This window comes from Echinops telfairi, unplaced genomic scaffold, assembly GCF_000313985.2.
Source record: "Echinops telfairi isolate 266 unplaced genomic scaffold, ASM31398v2 ScPeMD7_28;HRSCAF=97, whole genome shotgun sequence".
Classification (NCBI taxonomy): Eukaryota; Metazoa; Chordata; class Mammalia; order Afrosoricida; family Tenrecidae; genus Echinops; species Echinops telfairi.
In genome coordinates this window covers 199,918-217,221 of record NW_022103925.1, presented here as the reverse complement: position 1 = coordinate 217,221, position 17,304 = coordinate 199,918, and the positions used below count along the sequence as shown (strand labels likewise).

The 17,304-nt window shown below is 60.1% G+C and overlaps 2 protein-coding genes across 2 annotated transcripts in view; both read left to right on the top strand.

The window, feature by feature from the left end:
• Nucleotides 1-1,881, top strand: part of JAKMIP1 (janus kinase and microtubule interacting protein 1) — a 50,177-nt gene extending 48,296 nt beyond the window's left edge. The window contains exons 12-13 of the mRNA XM_004715082.2: nucleotides 538-600; nucleotides 1,546-1,881. Coding sequence (XP_004715139.1) covers nucleotides 538-600; nucleotides 1,546-1,722 — 240 coding nt within the window. The 3' untranslated portion in view covers nucleotides 1,723-1,881. The remainder of the gene's footprint in view (nucleotides 1-537; nucleotides 601-1,545) is intronic.
• A 1,268-nt stretch (nucleotides 1,882-3,149) lies between these two features.
• Nucleotides 3,150-17,304, top strand: part of CUNH4orf50 (chromosome unknown C4orf50 homolog) — a 55,324-nt gene continuing 41,169 nt past the window's right edge. Inside the window, exons 1-5 of the mRNA XM_030885426.1 lie at nucleotides 3,150-3,697; nucleotides 9,722-9,887; nucleotides 11,285-11,773; nucleotides 12,249-12,328; nucleotides 13,739-13,794. Coding sequence (XP_030741286.1) covers nucleotides 3,150-3,697; nucleotides 9,722-9,887; nucleotides 11,285-11,773; nucleotides 12,249-12,328; nucleotides 13,739-13,794 — 1,339 coding nt within the window. The remainder of the gene's footprint in view (nucleotides 3,698-9,721; nucleotides 9,888-11,284; nucleotides 11,774-12,248; nucleotides 12,329-13,738; nucleotides 13,795-17,304) is intronic.

Genomic DNA, 17,304 nt, shown 5'->3' with positions numbered 1-17,304 from the left:
GCCGCGGGGGTGGGGGGTGGCCTTGATGCTGGGGGGCTGGAGGTGGCCTGGGGAGTGCTGGAAGCAAGGGCTCTGGGCGAAGAACTGGCAGAGCCGACAAGAAACCGCTCTGCTGCCCTGCTCGTCCATCCTGCAAGCTGGTCAGCCTCACACGGAGCTGAATTCTAATGTGGCCTTTTTCCCGCCCGCGGCCAACGAAGCCTCGCGGGTCCTTCCGGAAGCCCTCGGCCCCAAAGGTCTTTCAGATTCTCTGGCTCCCATGAGGGTCGAGCTGCAGGGACCTCACCCAGGAGGCCCCACCCGTGGACAGGCACTCGGAGGAGGGGCGCCTGGTCCCTATGCTCTCTGTCTGCTGACTGTGGGAGTCAGACTGGGACAGATGCCACGCCCCCACCCTGACATCAGGGCCCTGGATTGTGTGAGAGTGCCACACAGGGCAGGGTGGGGGCCGAGGCACGGCTCTAATAGCCACACACTAGTATCATCTCGGCCGTCCCAGGGTTTGGGAGGTCTCACCCTTCGCCGTGTCTCCCTTAGGACTCCAGGTGGGTGGAAGAGAAACAGCTGCTGATCAGAACGAACCAGGACCTGCTGGAGAAGGTGCCCGCAGCCCCGCCCCCGGGAGCCCCGCCCCCGGGAGCCCCGCCCTGTTCAGAGCCCTGCCGTCAGCTCCCTGGCCCTCACCAAGGATGCATGCCCCCATGGCCCTGCCATCCAGTCCTCAGTGGGCCCCGTGGGGTGAGCAGGGCCAGAGGCAGAGCCAGAGCCGTCAGCCTGGCTCCTAGCACGCCCTGTGCCCTGTGGGTTTCCTGGGCAGGTGGCTGTCCCCATCACCACGTGCTCCCCTAGAGCACCCCCACCCCATGAAGACCCTCTGTCCTCATCCTGGCTGTCCACGCAGGAGGGCCTGACAGGCCTTCAGCACCAGGGCAATTGCTTACCTCAGGGGTCCCATCCATCAGCAGCTCTGAGGCGTGTGTGTGTGTGTGTGTGTGTGTGTGTGTGTGTGTGTGTGTGTAGGGGGGGAATCCTGCCTGTTGGGTGTGAGGCCTGAGGGTTTGTCTGGCCTGTCAGCTCAGGCCTGAGGTGGTGGGGTCCTGCCCTTCACCTCTGAGGCCTGAAGTGGTAGGGGTCCCACCCTTCACCTCTGAGGCCTGGGGCAGGGGGAGGTTCTGCCATGGGTATGAGGCCGACAGTGGTCTGGCCTGTCAGTGCGGAGGCCCGCGGTGGGCGGGTCTTGCCCCCGTGGCTCTGAGGCCTATTAGAGCTGAGGGCCACCTCGATTGGGCCACTGTCGGCTGGGTCTCTCCTTTCCTGAGCTTTCTTGGGGGCAGGAAGGTCACTGCACTGCTGTGGGGCCATCTGTGCTCCCGTCCCTTGGGTGTGTTTCCCCCACCCCACCCCCAGTGCCAGTGACAAACAGAAGGCGGTCCCCACAGCCCAGATGGCACCACCTGAGACCCCCTGCCCTCCCTTGGAAGTCGGGGTTCCAGGGCCTGCAGTCTCTGTGCTGGCACGGGCCCTCGCTTACCCGCTCTGCCCCAGATCTGCAGGCTGGAGGTGGAGGAGAGCCAGCTGAAGGATGAGATGCAGGAGGCCAAGGACCAGAACGAGCTACTGGAGTTCCGGGTGCTGGAGCTGGAGGTCCGAGACCCCCCCTGCTGTAAGCTCCCCAACGGGGGGGCGGACATGCTCTTTGAGCCCAAACTGAAGTTCATGTGAGGCCCAGGGGTGTCCGCGTGTGTGCAGGGCACCGTCTCTCCGAGCGCCCTAGCTGCCTTACCTCGGAGAAGCGCCGGGCGCATGGCCGCGGAGCTGCATCCCCCACTGCCCACGGCCCACGGCCCGTTTTGCACTTAATAAAAGGGTTTGTTTTTGCAATGTGTTGCCTCTTACCTGTGCTCATTCCCACAGCAACGCCTTTCCTGTCTCACCTGGGGTTTCTGTGAGCAGCCTCGCAGCCATGCACAGCCTGCCCACCCTCTGAAGCAGAAGAAAGCTAGCCGCCACATGACCCAGCCTCTGGCCAGTCCCTGCGCAGGGACATTCTCAGGCAGGTGGGCAGAGGCTGGCCTCTGGCCCACACTGCCACCTTATGGCCACTGCATAGCAGCAAAATTAAACGAAAAACTCAGCCCTCCAGTTCAGTGACCCCATAGGAGAGGGTAGAACTGCCCCTGTGGGCAGTGTGAGACGGTCACTCTTGACGGGAGTAGACAGCCTCATCTTTCTCCCTCTGAGTAGCTAGTGGTTCTGAACTGCTGACCTTGTGGTGTGTAATCGGTACATCTCCAGGGGGTAAATCAACTAACCACCCAGATCCTTCCTGGGTCCCCCACGACTCGCCTCTGCCCCTCCCCAGTGCCTGCTCACTGCTGGGCACAGAGCACCTGCTTATTTCTCAGCCTCGTGGCTGGTGGCTGGTGGGCGCTGCCCCCTTGGGTCTGACTCTGACCCGCAGGCCAGGGTAGAGCTGTCCAGGTAATGTTATGGGAGCAGGTGGCCAGACCTGGCTCCCGCAGAGCTCCCCATGAGTGAGAACCACTGCCAAGGGTGGCCGAGGGTGCTTCTTGGCGCTGTGACACTGGGCAGTGCTGGTGCAGCTGTCTTTGCGGGAAGACGAACAGTTTGTCTGGTGGACTCGGGATTCGAACTCAGGCCGTCTTGCCCCTGCCCACTGTGCACCTGAGGCCAGTTCCTGTGCGTCTCCCCAATACTCTCACCCAGGAGCTTGATGCGGAAGTCCTGCCAGGCCTCCTCCCTGCCCAGCCCCCTAATCTGTGTCCTGAGCCTACCATCCATGTGTCCCAGGTCAGCCACCCATGATGGCCTCTTTCCCTTCACTGTCCTAGCTCCTTCAGACCCCGCCCCATGATCCCCTGGCCCCCCTCTCCCTGCTGTAACTCCTCTGTCCCCTACACCACTCATCTTGGAGCTCCAACCTGTAGGTCTCCCAGGGTGGACTTTCTCTTGTCTCAGCACCTGCTCCAGCACCTGCCAGGGGGCCCCTCAGACTGGCCTGCTCCAGTCTTGGGGAGGTGGGTGTGGCGGCCAGCTGGGGACTGGGGGCACTTGCCCGGGGCCTCCGCCTCTGTGCCTGGCCGAGGGGTGGCATTGGGCCAGGTGGACCCCCCTCCCTGCAGGGTGAAATGTGTATTGCCTATGAGGTGGCCCCTGTGGAAACCGTGCTCCTCCTGGGAGATCATCAGACTTCTGGGCTGCCAGCCGAGGAGAAACTGGAGCCCTCATCCATACTGCATGGGCTGAAACCCAAGCACCTCTTAGGACAAACCCCGATCACATCGCTGCCCCATAGGCACCAGCTGGAGCCTCCTGGCCGCCGCCTGGGACAAGAACACCAGGCTGAAGCCACCAGCTGTCCCCCCGCCACGCCTGGCTCGGGAGCCGCCTGCAGGATGGACACGCAAGGCTCTACTGAGAAGAGCTTCCACTACGTGGTCCAAGCGCCCAGCAGTGAGGGGCTGGATGTGGTGCATGTGGACCTGAAGGTCAACACGGCCTGGCTGTTCCAGGATGCGGACAGTGGGGGTGTGGAGCCCGGGTTCCTTCTGGAAGGAGTGGCCAGTGGTCCCAGTGTGGACACAGGGGCGCTCAGGGAGCAACTGGCCTCCTCTGAGCAGAAGCTGCTGGCAGCTGCGGACAAGCGCGTGGTGTCCGAGTCTGGGCTGAGGAGTAGGTGAGCTCTTTCCTTGCATATCCCTGACCGGCCCAATGCCTTCCATCTGATGACCCCCACCGCCCCACCACCCTCCACCCAGCAACGATGGCCTTCCGGGCATGACATCTCATTCTCTGTGCACCCCACTATCTGACCCCCAGCACATGGTCTCCCCTCTACCTGGGCATACTACTATCCCCCCCCCACCACCACCACCACATAATGGTCCCCCCTCCCCAAGCATCTAAGAACTCTGACCATCCTGGACGGTCCAGGACCTGACTGTCCCCCCATCCTTCCGCAGCACCTGAAGGCGGGCATCCCTGCATCCCGCCATGCCTGATGGGCGCACTGGTTGTGATGGGCACGGTGACGTGATACTGCCCTGGGCCGCGGGTGGCACGGGCTGTGCCTTCTCTCCTTCCCTAGAGTCTTGGGCCTGTGGTCTCAGGTCACAGCCCAGGAGGCACCAGAGGCTCCCAGCCCCAGAAGTCAGGTGCTTGCCCCCTGCCCTGCTGCCCGCCTGGACTTTGGCTGTGCAGCCTGGCCCAGCTTCTGCGTGGCCTGGCTCTGTCTACCACCTCCTGGGCCCACACGTGTGTCCCTCAGCCCTGGGCCCCAGGCTGTCCTCCTCCTGCCAGCCTTGGGCTGCTCTCTCTTTGGTGCCATCCAGGGCCTGGGCTTGGTTTGCCACGCAGGCTGCCTTGGCCCTACGGGCGCCCTTGACCCTGGCCTTTCCTGATGACACCTCACACCCAGGTGGGCAGGGAGGGTGCTCCTGCTGCCGCTGCCGGGACAGGTCCAATGGATCAGTAGGGGGTTCTGAGGGTCACGAGGGCCGTGCCCACAGGCCAGCACTTGGTTCTGAGGGTCGGTTGGAGGGTCTGACAGCAGCACCTGGCTCTGATAGGTTAGCAGGGCAGTTCTGATGACCAACATTGGTCATAGGGGTCGTCTGACAAATTACAGGTGGACTGGTAAGCCGCTGGGCTGGTTCTGACGGTTCTGACATATCCCTAGGGGAGTCCTGATGGGGCACAGGGTGGTTCTGATGGGGTTCTAGGCTGGTTCTGTTGTCGTGATTAGAGAACGGAACACTGCTCGGGGCTGCGCCATCTCACAACTGTTACGATTGAGCCCGTTGTTACGGCCACGGTGTTCGCCCACCTCTTCTTTTCTGCCGCCCCTCCACTTTACCGAGTGCGGCATCCTTCTCTGGGGACTGGTCTCTCCTGACAGCATGTCCACAGTACGTAGCTCCTCTTACATAAAGGCAGCGTTCGCCCTAGGACTGGCTTGTTTTGCTCAACGGGCTGTTTCCGAGGTCCACGCATGAGCTGGCAGCGTGGAGCCCAGCTCTGTTTCTTGCTGCGGCTCGGGACCGGCCGAGGCTTGTCTTGAACCCGCACACGCATGTGCGAAATTCTGGTGAGGCTGCTGGCCATTAGCCAGTGTTAAGGCCTCATGACGCTGGGCGTTCCCTCACAGCAGCCACGTGGGGGGCTGGGATGGAGCCAGAAGCCCAGCCAGACACCGCCCCCCCCCCCAACACCAGATGGAGCTGCAGCCAGGCGGGGCAGGGGTCAGCTGCAGTTTCCACAGAGCATCACTAAGACTCCCCCACAGTTCACTCAGGGGACCAGGTGCCTGCCGGCCCACTTCCCGTGTGAGTGCGTGTCCGTTTCTGGAGCTGCTGTCACGCGAGGCAGGCCCTTCCTCCCTTCGCTCAGTCGGGGAGCCAGGGGCCAGGGTGCGGCCACCTCCTTCCTTTCCCCTTCGGAGGAGTCTCTAGGACAGGTGCCTGCGTCTGCCAGCTTGTAGAGCTGTGTCCTCAGAGCGTGTCCCGCGGCTGCCTCCGTGCCCCTCCCTCACCCTGCGTGGGTCTTCACATGGCATCTCCTGTGGTCATGAGAACTCTAGTGGCATTGAGGGCTGTCATGGTGAACCCTGGACACCCTGAGGTGCTGCCATCTTAATGGAGTGACTTCAGTCCTGAATCAAAGCGCGTTTAAATTAAACTCAGATTTTTCTTTCTAATTTTCTTTTTAAAAGCAGTGAGCATGTTGTTGAAATTGTACGGTTTGCAAAACAAAGAAGGCGAACGGTGGGCTCTCTAACCTGGATGAAGAGCTGTTTGGGGCCTGGTAAGAATGTTTGTGCAGGGGACCCCAGGAAAGGGGCCTTGGTCAGCAGGGGCTCGGAAATAGGACTGTCGCTGTGAATGCAGAGTCCCACACCCACTGCCTCCTGAGGCCTCCGGCTCCTGGTGACACCGCTGACAGAGTGGAGGCCACCGGGGTTTCCAAGGCTGACAGACGGCCTGCACCAACACCGCCACCCCCGCCCCTGCGAGAGGCTGTTGGGCCTCGCCCAGCGAGTCACCAGGCCCACCCTCAACAAGCTTGGAGCCAAGAATCCCTTGGCAGCTAAGATAGGTTGATGTCTTGGTTCATATCCTGAGCCCCAACGGGAATTTCTCCAGGGATTTCTGCAGCTTCCACTCTCAAACCAAACCACACCAAAGCCACTGCTTTGGGTTTGAAATCAGAGTGACCCCGGTAGGTCCCCACACTGCACAGTCGTAGGAGGGAGCAGCCTCGTCTTCTTCCCGAAGGATAGCTTGGGGGTTTGAACTGCCCACCTTGTGGAGAGCAGCCCAGCATCCCTGAGTCTTCTGAGTCTTCTCGGGGCACCAGTCCTGCCTCCCCAACTGAAGGACGGTATGGCCGGGCCTCCTTGGATTTCTACTCGCCCTCTGCCAATCATTTGTGACTAAGGTAGAGCGGTGAGATGGGACAGAGAATGTAACAGAAAAGTAGCTGCTGTTAGGATGTCCTCCCCCCCGCCTCAGGATGTAGCAACCTCCCAAGGCAACACTGCTTACTGACAATGCTTAAGCTGGCAGTTCCACCGCCCTTTGTAGCATTGGCCTGCCTCCTCCCACCCCTGCAAACCCGTGAGGCTGAGCCTGTGTCCTCTCCCCTTCCAAAGCCGGCTCTTCCCTGCCGTTGGGAGCAGTGTCTGTGGAGGCGCCCACTTTGAGACGGTTCTATGTCCTCAATCACGTGTTGGCTTTGTGTCCTCCCAGAGCGTCTGTTTGAAGACTGTTTTCCCCAGGCCACTTCCCACTGGGTGACCCTGCATTCTCCCAGCCTCGCCTGGGAGTTACACCCCGAGGCTGTGGGGCCCAGAGCCTGGCCATCCTGCCCTGAGTGTAAGCCCAGGGCCAACATCAGGGGGGCTGGATCCTGACTCACAGTTAATTTAATATGGCAAGCTGGTCCCACGGGGCTTCACGGCCAGTGCTCTGGCTCACTTTGGGAGTAGTTGATGACTGTCCCCCACAGGGCACCTCCTGCTGCACTTTTGAGAGAGAGGAGGGCATGCTGGGCCTTGGTCTCAATAAGAATGTGCTATTGTGCTCATGCCTCAGCAGGACCCATTGTCTCTGTGGCTGCCCCCACAGACGCCCACCGGAGGGGCTGTACAGGACAGAGGTGTTCTCTCACGGCTTGAGAGACTGAGGGCAGACTCTGGGGTCACAGGTCCTGCTCCCCTGTGGTCCTGGGGGACGGTCCTCCCACTTGCCTTTCAGTCTCCAGTCCAAGCATTCCTGGGTGTTTCTGGATGCTCGTTCCTGGGCTCTCCTGGGTCCCCACTCCTTGCTGATAGATAACACCTCACATGATGCTTCCCTGTGTGTGACGGGTCCCATGTCTGCTATTCTCTTTTGCATGATATCACCCTGGAGGGATGAGGGTTTGGACTCCCTGCTCCAGTATGGTCTCTGTGCTATGTGAGTCTGGGCAGACTAGAGAACACAGTCACGGACACTCATGTGTGTAAGAAAGCTTGATCGACAAGAGCAGTTGAATACCGAGACGACAGCCCAGCCAGTCCAGGACCATAAGTCTGATATTAGCCCATATGTCAGATACCAATCTATGAATTCCTCTTCAGATTCATGCAAAACATGCAATGACACCAAATGCAGGAAGATCACAGGCCAGTGGGTGGGAAGTCTTGTGGATCCAGTGGCAGTGGAAGCATCTCAGCACTGGCTCATCTCCATGTGGCTCCTCCAGCTCCGGGCACTAGTGTAGCTCCATGTGTCTTGTCAGCTACAATGTTTCCCAGGGAGTGAGTGTGTGTCCCGCCTCCAATGAGCTATTTATCTTCTTAGCACCTCCAAATGAGGTCATCAAGCTGTGACTTGATTGTCAGGTTAAACTCCACCCCTTCACTCTAATACTCTCAAATTGACAACAGATTGTGTAACTACCACAGCCTCGCTAACGTAAGACACACCATCTGCAGAGAAAACCCGATTTCCCTGAAGGAGCCTGGCCCATCCTCAGTGCAGAAGCCGAGACTCCTGTGTGCCTGGTGAGGGGCACTGGCTCCGTAACTCTCTGACTGGGGAGCAATGACCCCACTGTCCATTGAGGAAACAGAGGGTCAGGGTGGGCCCAGCCCGTCCACGGCCCCAGGGCAGGTAGTGGCACAGCCTGGTCTTCATGGTCCCATCCAGGTGCCCTGGTCTCCATGTGGCTGCGGGTGAAGCCACCGGGGAGGGCCCACTCCTGTGGCCCGTGGTCTTCAGTTGGGGAGGCAGGACTGGTGCCCCGAGAAGACTCAGGGACGAAAGGGAGTGGCAGCCTCCCCCCTTCCTCCTCGCACACCTCTGCCTCAGGGCAGCCAGGTGCAGGCCGCCTGGGGCAGAGCCTCCACGTCTCCCCAGGTGGGGCAGGCACCCTGGTTGTTAGAAAATCAGCCCAGGAACCGGCTTTCTCTGGAGGAGGTCCCACTCTACAGCGGCCCAAGGCCAACCGCCCCAGGCTGAGCTCAGACAGGCCTCCACACTCTCTCCTCTCCCCGGGCACAGGGCCGCTGTGCGTCGGAAATGACCCGATGGCAGCTAACAGCAACAACGCCAGGAAGTCAGTGGCGGGCTTGTGACTGCAGCAGGACGTGAGGAACTGTCATGAGTATGCCCCGCTGCTGGTGTTCCGTGCCCTCGACTTGGGTCAGACTCACAGCAGCCCTGCACGACAGCAGGACACACTGTCCGGTCCCGGCCACCCCACAATTGCTCTCACGGTCGAGCCCATTGATGCAGCCACCGTATCCATCCATCTCGTCAAGGGATGTCCTCTTTTGCTGCCCCTCCTCTTTACCAACATGATGTCCTTCTCCAGGGACTGGCCAATGCGTGCAAAGTAGGTGAGGCCGAGTCTCGCTGTCCCGGCCTCTGAGGAGCCCTCTGGCTGACCTTTCCAGGACAGCGCGGTCGTCCTCTCGGAGGAGCTGTGCAGTTTCCGAGACGCATTAGGGTGGGGCTGTGATTCTGGGTGAAGAAGCGGCTGGCAGGCTCCCTCAATTCCAACTGATGCAGGTGTCAGCCTGGGGACATGTTTCTGGTGGTTTTTGGCTCCTTGGCCAGTGCGTGTTTGCTCTGGGGTGACCTGGAGTTTGTGGCTGTCCTTTCTGTCCACGATCAACAGGCTGATGCCAGGTCTCGTGCCAGCGCCCTGCAACTGTGTCCTCAGCGCAGGCACTGGGCAAGCTGCGCAGCTCACAGCAGGACCAGGCACGGTTGCTGGTGCGAGCTCTCATCTACAGAACGAGGAGAGGTTTCAGTCACCCCTTGGAAGGCATCCTGAGAGTGAGGTGTCACTGGGTGGCAGGACGCAGGTTGAGGGCAGGAGCCACCAGCTTGGGCCGCTTGCCCAACTGTCTGGCCCTGCTTCCTGGCATGTGAAGCTGCCACGCTGATGGAATCCACAGGACAAACGTTGCCCTGGCCGCTGTGCTGGGCAAGGGCATGTGCTGTCTCTGGAATGTGGGGCTCCTGGCTTTGGGAGCGGACACCTTATTGGTCAAAAGAAGCCTATGACCTAGCTTAGCCCTCGCTGAAATAAAGGCACACATGGTGTGCAAGGTGTTACTTGGATGCTGGGTGAGGAAGTGTTGTCTCAGTGCTCCGGCCCCTTGGGCACCTCTCACACCTGAGTGACAGCCTTCCTGCCCTGCCTGCCACAGGATCCGGGAGCTGGAGCTGTCTGAGCAGAGACTGCTGCAGAAGGTGGAGCGGCTGAGCACCTGGGCAGCCCAGGAGAGGAGCACCTCCTTGCAGGCTCAGAGGCAGCTGGAGGTGCTGCAGGACGAGCTTGCCAACCAGGTACCCTCCCCCACTGCGCCCCCTCCCGTGTGAGTCCCCTCCCCCCAGGAAAGCCACTCAGCTACAGCAGCCATACACTAATGATGGGCCAGCCTGGGAGCAATGGGCAAGGTGGTGGGGTGGACCCCAGCTTTCTGGTCTGTAAAAGGGTCCACCAGGCCACCCTGCCTACCCCATGGATCTCCTGTGGGGCCCTTTAGGTCCTGGGGTGGGTTGAGTCTGTCTGCTGCCTGGGGAGGGGCTGAGAGCACGGAGTGGTCTGTGGGGACCTGACAGTGCCCAGAGTATCTGATAGGCCTGCAGCAAGCTCTGTGCCAGCCAGTGGGTCAGGTGGGGGTCAGGCTGTGGGTGGGGCTACCTAGGGCCAGAGGGTGCTGAAACCAGGTTCTGGGGTCTGGGAGATGGGCAGGCACGTGAGGTGGGAGTCGGGGAGTGCAGCAGGTGATGGAGGGTCCTGTCTGCTATCCCCAAGGCCTGGGCGGAATGGAGGGCAGTGGGAGCCAGTGTGAGGGCAGGCTTGGGACAAGTGGTCATTTGCGTATCAGTTCATCGCAGGGCTGGTCTCATGGAGGCAGAGATGCCGGGGTCTGAGCCCTGTGGAAGGCAAAGTCACCTCGGGCCAGGCAGTGTGACCTGGGTCTGAACACTGTGTTGGACAAAGTGACCTTGGTCTGAGCGCCATGCCAGTGCCGTAGCCTCTTTGGGTCTCAGTTTCCCCTCTGTGAGATGGCAGTGGCATTGGGACAGCTGCCTGTGGCTGTAAGACAGTTGTTCTCGAAGTGGTCCAAGGCAGGTGCCAAGGACTAGAGGGTGGCCCCACCTGGACTGCTTCTGGGGCAGACAGTGCCTCTCAGCTGCGCACTCAGGGACGCCTGCACTGGGGCTGGTTGAAGGCCCTGCAGGCAAACACTCGCTGGTCACAGTAGTCTGGGGAAGCGAGCCAGGTAGGCAAAAGGGGGTAGGAGGTAGCCCCCGGAGACCTCGTACCCATGTGCATGCCTGTGAGTGTGTGCACGTGTCTGTGTTTTGTGGCCATAACGCCCCATTTCACAATACTGATCGCTGTGGGTTTGTTTCCACTGGAGGGCACTGAGTGTGGTTTGGTTCGGTGGTCTACTGAGTGTACCAAAGTGGGGTGGGAAGGTTTGAAATCCCGCGAGAATGAAGAGGAGGGGACACACCCGCCTCGGGTGTCCAGGCTGCTAGGGAAAGTGCAGGCTCTTCAGAGCTCGCCAAACCGAGGTGGCCCATGCTCCGTCAGTGCACAGTCTAAGGGGGTCCCTAACCCAGCAATCGAGATAAACAGTCTGAAACGAATGGCAAAACCCACGATGACCCGCCTGGGCATGTGAGCACGGCGGGGCCAGGTGCACCGCGTGTCCCTTGAGGTTCTGACGCCCTGCCGCCTGTTGCAGGTGCAGGAGCAGGAGCGCATGGCCCGGCGGCTGCAGGCGCGGCTGCGGCGCCGGGATGAGGCGCTGGGCCGGCAGGCGGCGGCCCTGGAGCGTGGGCGGCGGACACAGCGGCGCCAGCTGGGTCTGGCGCGCGAGCAGGAGCGCGAGCTGCGCGCTCAGGTGCGGCGGCTGGAGCGCGACGTGCGGCGCCTATGCCGCGCCGCAGGCCGACTGCTGGCCGAGCTGGACGCGCCGGCTGGGCCCCGCGCGCAGGGCCCGCACGCGGCGGCGGCGGTGGCGGCGCGCGGGCGGCAGGAGAAGCGAGCCACTGAGCGCCGCCTCCGTGCGCAGCTGGAGGAACTTCGCTGCCGCGTGTTCGAGCTGCAGCTGTCTGAGATCGGCCTTCAGGGCCAGGTGGAGGACCTCACGCAGCAAAACGAGAGCCTGCGAGAGGAGCTGGGTGCCGAGCCCCCCGGGGAGAAAGCGTGCGGTACGGCCCCCGCTTGCCACTGCGCTCGGGTAAGTGGCCAGAGTCCAGGGCGGGAGTGATGGGCATTTCCCCACTTCTGCTATAGCCACTGCCAGGTCAAGCCCTGGGCTGCACTCCCCAGCTTTCCGCTCATCACCAGCCTCACCCATCCGCCCTCCATCCACACATTTACCCACCCACCTGCTTCGTCCACTGCACCAACTCCCACGCCCCTTCCAACTAATTCCACACCCACCCAACTGCCTATCTGTCCACACCCAACCACCCTCTTCCTAACCTTTGTCTGCCAGCTGTCGACCTGACCGCCCACCTTCCAGCTCCACGTCCACTCACCTATACCCTCACCCTCATCCACCATCACCTCCCCAGCCACTCACAGGCATCCAGTCCACTCCCTGTGGTCTCCTCCCCTGGCGTCCATCTGTCCTGGCTGTGCCAGGCTCTGTGCTAGGCGAGGCCCTGGGTGTGCTTCTGCGTCCTCCTACACGTGCGTGACACCCACAGCCAGACTGGCGTGTGGCTCTGTGTGAGCGTCTCCCACCCCCGGGGTCCTCAGCCCGGCAGCAGCCCCTGCAGTTGAAAGGGTGCCTGGGTGTCCCCGCCATGGGCCTGCAGAGAAAGCAGTGCTACAGGCACTGTTATATTGTGGTTTTCAGATGCCGTGCAGTCAGCTCCGTCCCATGGGGACACCCCACCCCCATCCCCCTCTGCACAGCAGAAGGCAGCACTGCCGGGTACTGTGCGGTCCTCACAATGGTTCTATCCCTGAGCCCATCGTTGCAGCCACTGCGTCCGTCCATCTCCGAGGGCCCTCCTCTTGTGCTCTGCCCCTCCGCAGTACAAAGCATGATGGCGCACCCTGACCCATCCCTCCTCATGAGCATGGGAGAGACAGCCCATTCCCAAATGGTCACAGGCCAGGGGAAGGGGGTTACATATTGGTAAGGGGACATCATTCAGCCTGTTGTCCTCTCCCCAATACGTAAGCCCTCCCCCTCTCCCATGGTTACGGGTGTGGGTCCCCTCGAGTTATGCTCAGGAGCACGATGGGTTAGGGCGTGTCCCAGGCCCATCTCTCCTATGAGATAAGGGAGGTGGGGTGAGATGCCCGGCATGGGGGGTCATTAATGACCCAGGAAGCACAGAGGCTGGGGTCCAGGCCTCGCTTCAGAGTCATGCAGAGGGAATGCCTCCCCAGAGCTGCACCCTGAGCGAGGACCACCAGCCTCCTGGACAGTGAGGGACTAGAGTTCTGCTGACAGTGCCACCACCGCATGGGGAAAGGTAGAGGCTGGGCCTTGTCCTGTATGCTCTCCACTGACTGAGAAGCCCCCTGCCATTGACCCACTTCTGACTCACAGCCACCCTGTGCAGGGTCTCCAAGGCTTTGCCAATTGGCACAGGAGCAGACAGCCTCGTCTCCCCTCCTGCAGCGGCTGATGGATTTGAACCACTGACAGTTGGCGCTTGGGGAAGGGAAGCATCCATCAGCTATACCCCAGCACACACCCCGCACTCTCTGTGGTGTTCAGGGATGTCTACTATTGGAAGCTCTTGAACATTCAAGGCCGGTCCTTGGCATCCATCCCTGCTGAACATGCATGGAAAAGGGGGCTCTGAGAGGCACCCTGATCACCTGTTGGCATAACCAGAGGGGGACAAAATTCATAGGAGCCTGAGCTCGTTGCTTCACTGGATCCGGCTGCCTCCTGGAGCACACAGGGTTAATGGAACTCCCCCCAAAGCTACCCAGACCCGAGTTTCCTCACTGCTGGTCTGTCTGCACCGAAGGACAATCTATCAGTGGGCACCCTTGTCCAGTGGGGCTGCTCATTACAGATAAATCAGTTGACCCATGTTTGGAGGCTGCCGGTCTATAATTTTACATGAGGTGGACGCTTAGGGTCCAGTCTTCCCATTTGCTCAGGACAGTGGTTGTCATGGCGACTTTATCTGTGGTCACTTGTGCTGCCCCTCCTGTCTTTCTTCTGCAGGCCCTCTGCCCTCTCCCCGACTATGCTCACCGACGGCAAGGAAGCAGAGTCGATGGGTAACCCCGTCACCTAGTCCTCCTGGAAAATAAAGTGTGTTTAGCTGAAGTTGTAACTTCGAATTCTTGGTCCTTCTCCTGGACTCAAGACTTGAAGCCAGGCTGTTGGCTGAAGTCCTTGCCCGCCTGATTTCTCACCGTGTGCACGCTGCTCCTCGCTGCGTCTCCAGAATGCCGCCCTGGGAGCCGTGTGAGCACAAGCCGTGGGGAGGCATTGGCGCCCCGGGTTCCCTCTCAACAGCCACCAGGTGCTGAGGGTGTGGCCCCCCGATAGACATGAAGAAGCTGAAGCCCAGGGACCAGTGTCACCATGACCACGTGTCAGGGCCGCAGTGAGCACAGCCTGCTTGGCTGGGAGGAGATGTGGCCTGTCCCTCTAACCGCCAGCTCCTGCTGCTGTAGACGGGGTGGCTGTGGAGCTGGGTCCCGGGCATCATCACTCTGTACGCCCCTTGTCGTGTGTCTGTGTGACTTGCTCAGCACTCTGGTGTCCTGCACGCAGGAATCTCACACTCAGGGGTCACACCACATGCAGGGCCCGTGCTGCCCAGACTTTGCTTCCAGCTGCTGTGCTCAGAATCTCTTGACAAATTCCTGGTTTCCCCCCCAGGCAGTCACCCAGCACTGGAAGAGGCAGTCTCTCTCATCTGAGCGGCAAAGAACACGCAGACAACTGTGGAGGGGCAAGTGGGGTGGAGGTGACTGTCTTAGACGTCCAGCTGTGCACAGGGTGTGAAAGACCCACACATCAAGGGAAGCCAGGAGCCCAGGTGGACAGAGGCCCAGGGATCCCAGCGTCACCCTGTTTCTGACCAATGTGATGTCTTTGCTGAAGCTCTCTGTACCTCCATGTCCCCAAGAGCAAGATGGGAAAATTACTAGGGCCGACTCCCACGCATGGCTATAAAGACTGATTGAGCAAGAGCATGTGCATCTTTTAGGGCAGTGCCCAGTGTAGTGAGTGGTCTATAAAACACAGCTTCTATATCCATCTACACCACCATCCTCATCCCTGCCAGTGTTTCCCATTATCATGGTAGTCATTACATCATCTGTTGTCAATTTGAGACTTAAGAGTGAAGCAGTGGCGTTTAGCATGTTAATCAGGTCGCAGCTTGACAACCTCATTTGGAGGCACTAAGGAGAAAAAGAGCTCGCTGGAGGCAGGACACAGGCTCACTCCCTGTGAGACATTCTTGTTGAGAAGCCACATGGAGAGAGGCAGATGGAGCCAGAGCCCTGGAGCTAGAGGAGGCATGTGGAGACCCACAGCAGCGCTGAGATGCTTCCACCCACTGGCCTGTGATCTTTCTTCCTGCATTCAGTGTCATTTCATGTGTTTTGTGAGTCTGAAGAGGACTTTATAGATTGGTATCAGACATATGGGCTAATATCGGGCTTTTGAACTTGATCTGGTCTGGGCTGGGATGTTTTCTGAATATTCAACTACTCTTGTATATAAAGCTTTCTCATACACATATGCATGTCTATGAATTTGTTACTCTAGTCCACCTGGACTAACACAGTACCTTTATAATCACCACCTTCATGTCTACACAACTGTCCTCCTCCCCCTCTCCTCTCCATCACAACCACCACTGTTCCACCTTGGTCACCTCCCCCCGGTCCTCGCAGCATCATTATGTCATCACGACGCCATCATGGTCTCCGTTATGACCGCCCCCCTCCGTCACCAGCACCCTGGCGTATTCCTCCACACTGTCCTTGTTGTCATCATCACACACACACCCCACCACCCCGCAGCAGCGCCTCTTCCTGGACTTCCTGGCACGCACCTCGGGTGCTGAGCAGCACCATGCTTGCTGCTCTCGTCCTGTCTCTGCTGGGTGCTGGCCCGCTTCTCCCGAGGGTGTACCCTTCGGTGTAGGAGGAAGCATGTGCATGCGAGGGGAGTGTGATCTGATGGGAGCCCAGTCCGCTGGGCCTTGATATTGATGGGCGTGAGGTCGCGGGAACCATTCCCCCAGCATGGCCTTGGTCAGGCCTGGCATGAGGTGAGGACCCTCTTGCTGAGAGCTGACCCTCATGTGGCTAGGAAGGTTGTCTACAAGGCTGGGGGAGGAGGGAGGTTCCCCAGCCAGCGGGAGACCTGAGTTGGGAGATTGGACACAGACAGGGCTGGGCCTCATTATGGTGCCCGGTGCTGCTCAGTCGCCAGGCACTGGGCAGGTCTTGCCTGCCCGCGAGAGTGCTTGGCCCAAGGCCACACATCAAGTGGAGTCAGAGCTGGAACTCAGCCCTCAATCTTCTGCCTTGCCACACCCCATCCTACATCCGAGTCTGCCCTCCCAGGGAGCAGGTACCCCAGTCTCCAGTTGAATGACTCCTGATACAGTGGGCGTGGGGCTGGGGGCCAGTGAGACAGAGGGGGGAACCTGGGACAGTGGGCACGGCCCCAGATGGCCACGAGCCCATAAGTCAGACTATGGCATACCAGCTGGAAGCTCAGCCAGGCCACTCTAGGATCACAGGCCTGGGCAGCCAGGCCACCCCCGGCCACAGACTGACCACTGCCAGGCCAGGTGGGAGGTAGTATGGTCACCTTCTCCAGGACTCCCTCCCTGCCCTGCCCCACCCCCTGGGCTCCCCACATGGTCCTGCACCCTCTCCTCACGCCTCCCTGTGGTGTTTGCTGGGTGGTCATCAAGCAGGAGCTGTCAAGAGGAGACCATCCTGGCCGTCTTAATCGCTGACCCTCAGAGCCCCAATGGTGGGGAAGGACGAGGCACTGAGCAATGAGGACACCCCAGGCTGGGCCACACTGCAAATGCAGTGACCCCACCTCTTAGTAGAGCAGTCCCCGTTACTCGGTGCCCACCCGATCCTCCTCTCCCTCACACTGGTCACTGCAGATGAAGTCCACCTCACGCAGTGCCTATGCTGCCCACCCACACATACCTGAGCCTCCCAAGCCAGGGATGTCTGTTCTGTGCATGAGCTCCCTGGTTCCCACGGGGAACTCGAATGTTTACCCAGAAAAGGGGGGAGGCAGTGGAGGGCGGCCTCCAGCTGAGAGGACCCTGCCCTTCAAGGCCAAGAGACAACCATTGGGTCCTCAGAAGAAAACGCGCTTCCTCACCAAAGAGATGGTCAGTAGCACGGCTGCCTGGGGTCAGAAGAGTGGGGGTGGGAGCGTGGGTGGGTAGGTTCTGATCCGGGTTAGAGGAAGGAGCGCATGAAGGAACTTCCTTCAGTGAAGTTCTGAAAGCCCAAGGCTCCTTCATGATGCGTTGTCCGCTGTGCTCAAACGCAGGCCTGGACTCTGCATCTGCAAGGAGACACGCACTGTCCACGGTGCTGGAACGCAGGGTCTGGCTGGGCAAGGTGTGCGCTGTCCGCCGTGCTGAAACCCGGGTCGGGCCCTTGCCGAAACGGTGTACTCTGTCCATGGTGCTGGGAAACCAGCGGCGACTCAATTCTTTCTTTCTTTTAACATAAATCATTTTATTGGGGACTCTTAGAGTTCTTATAAAAATCCATCCATCCATT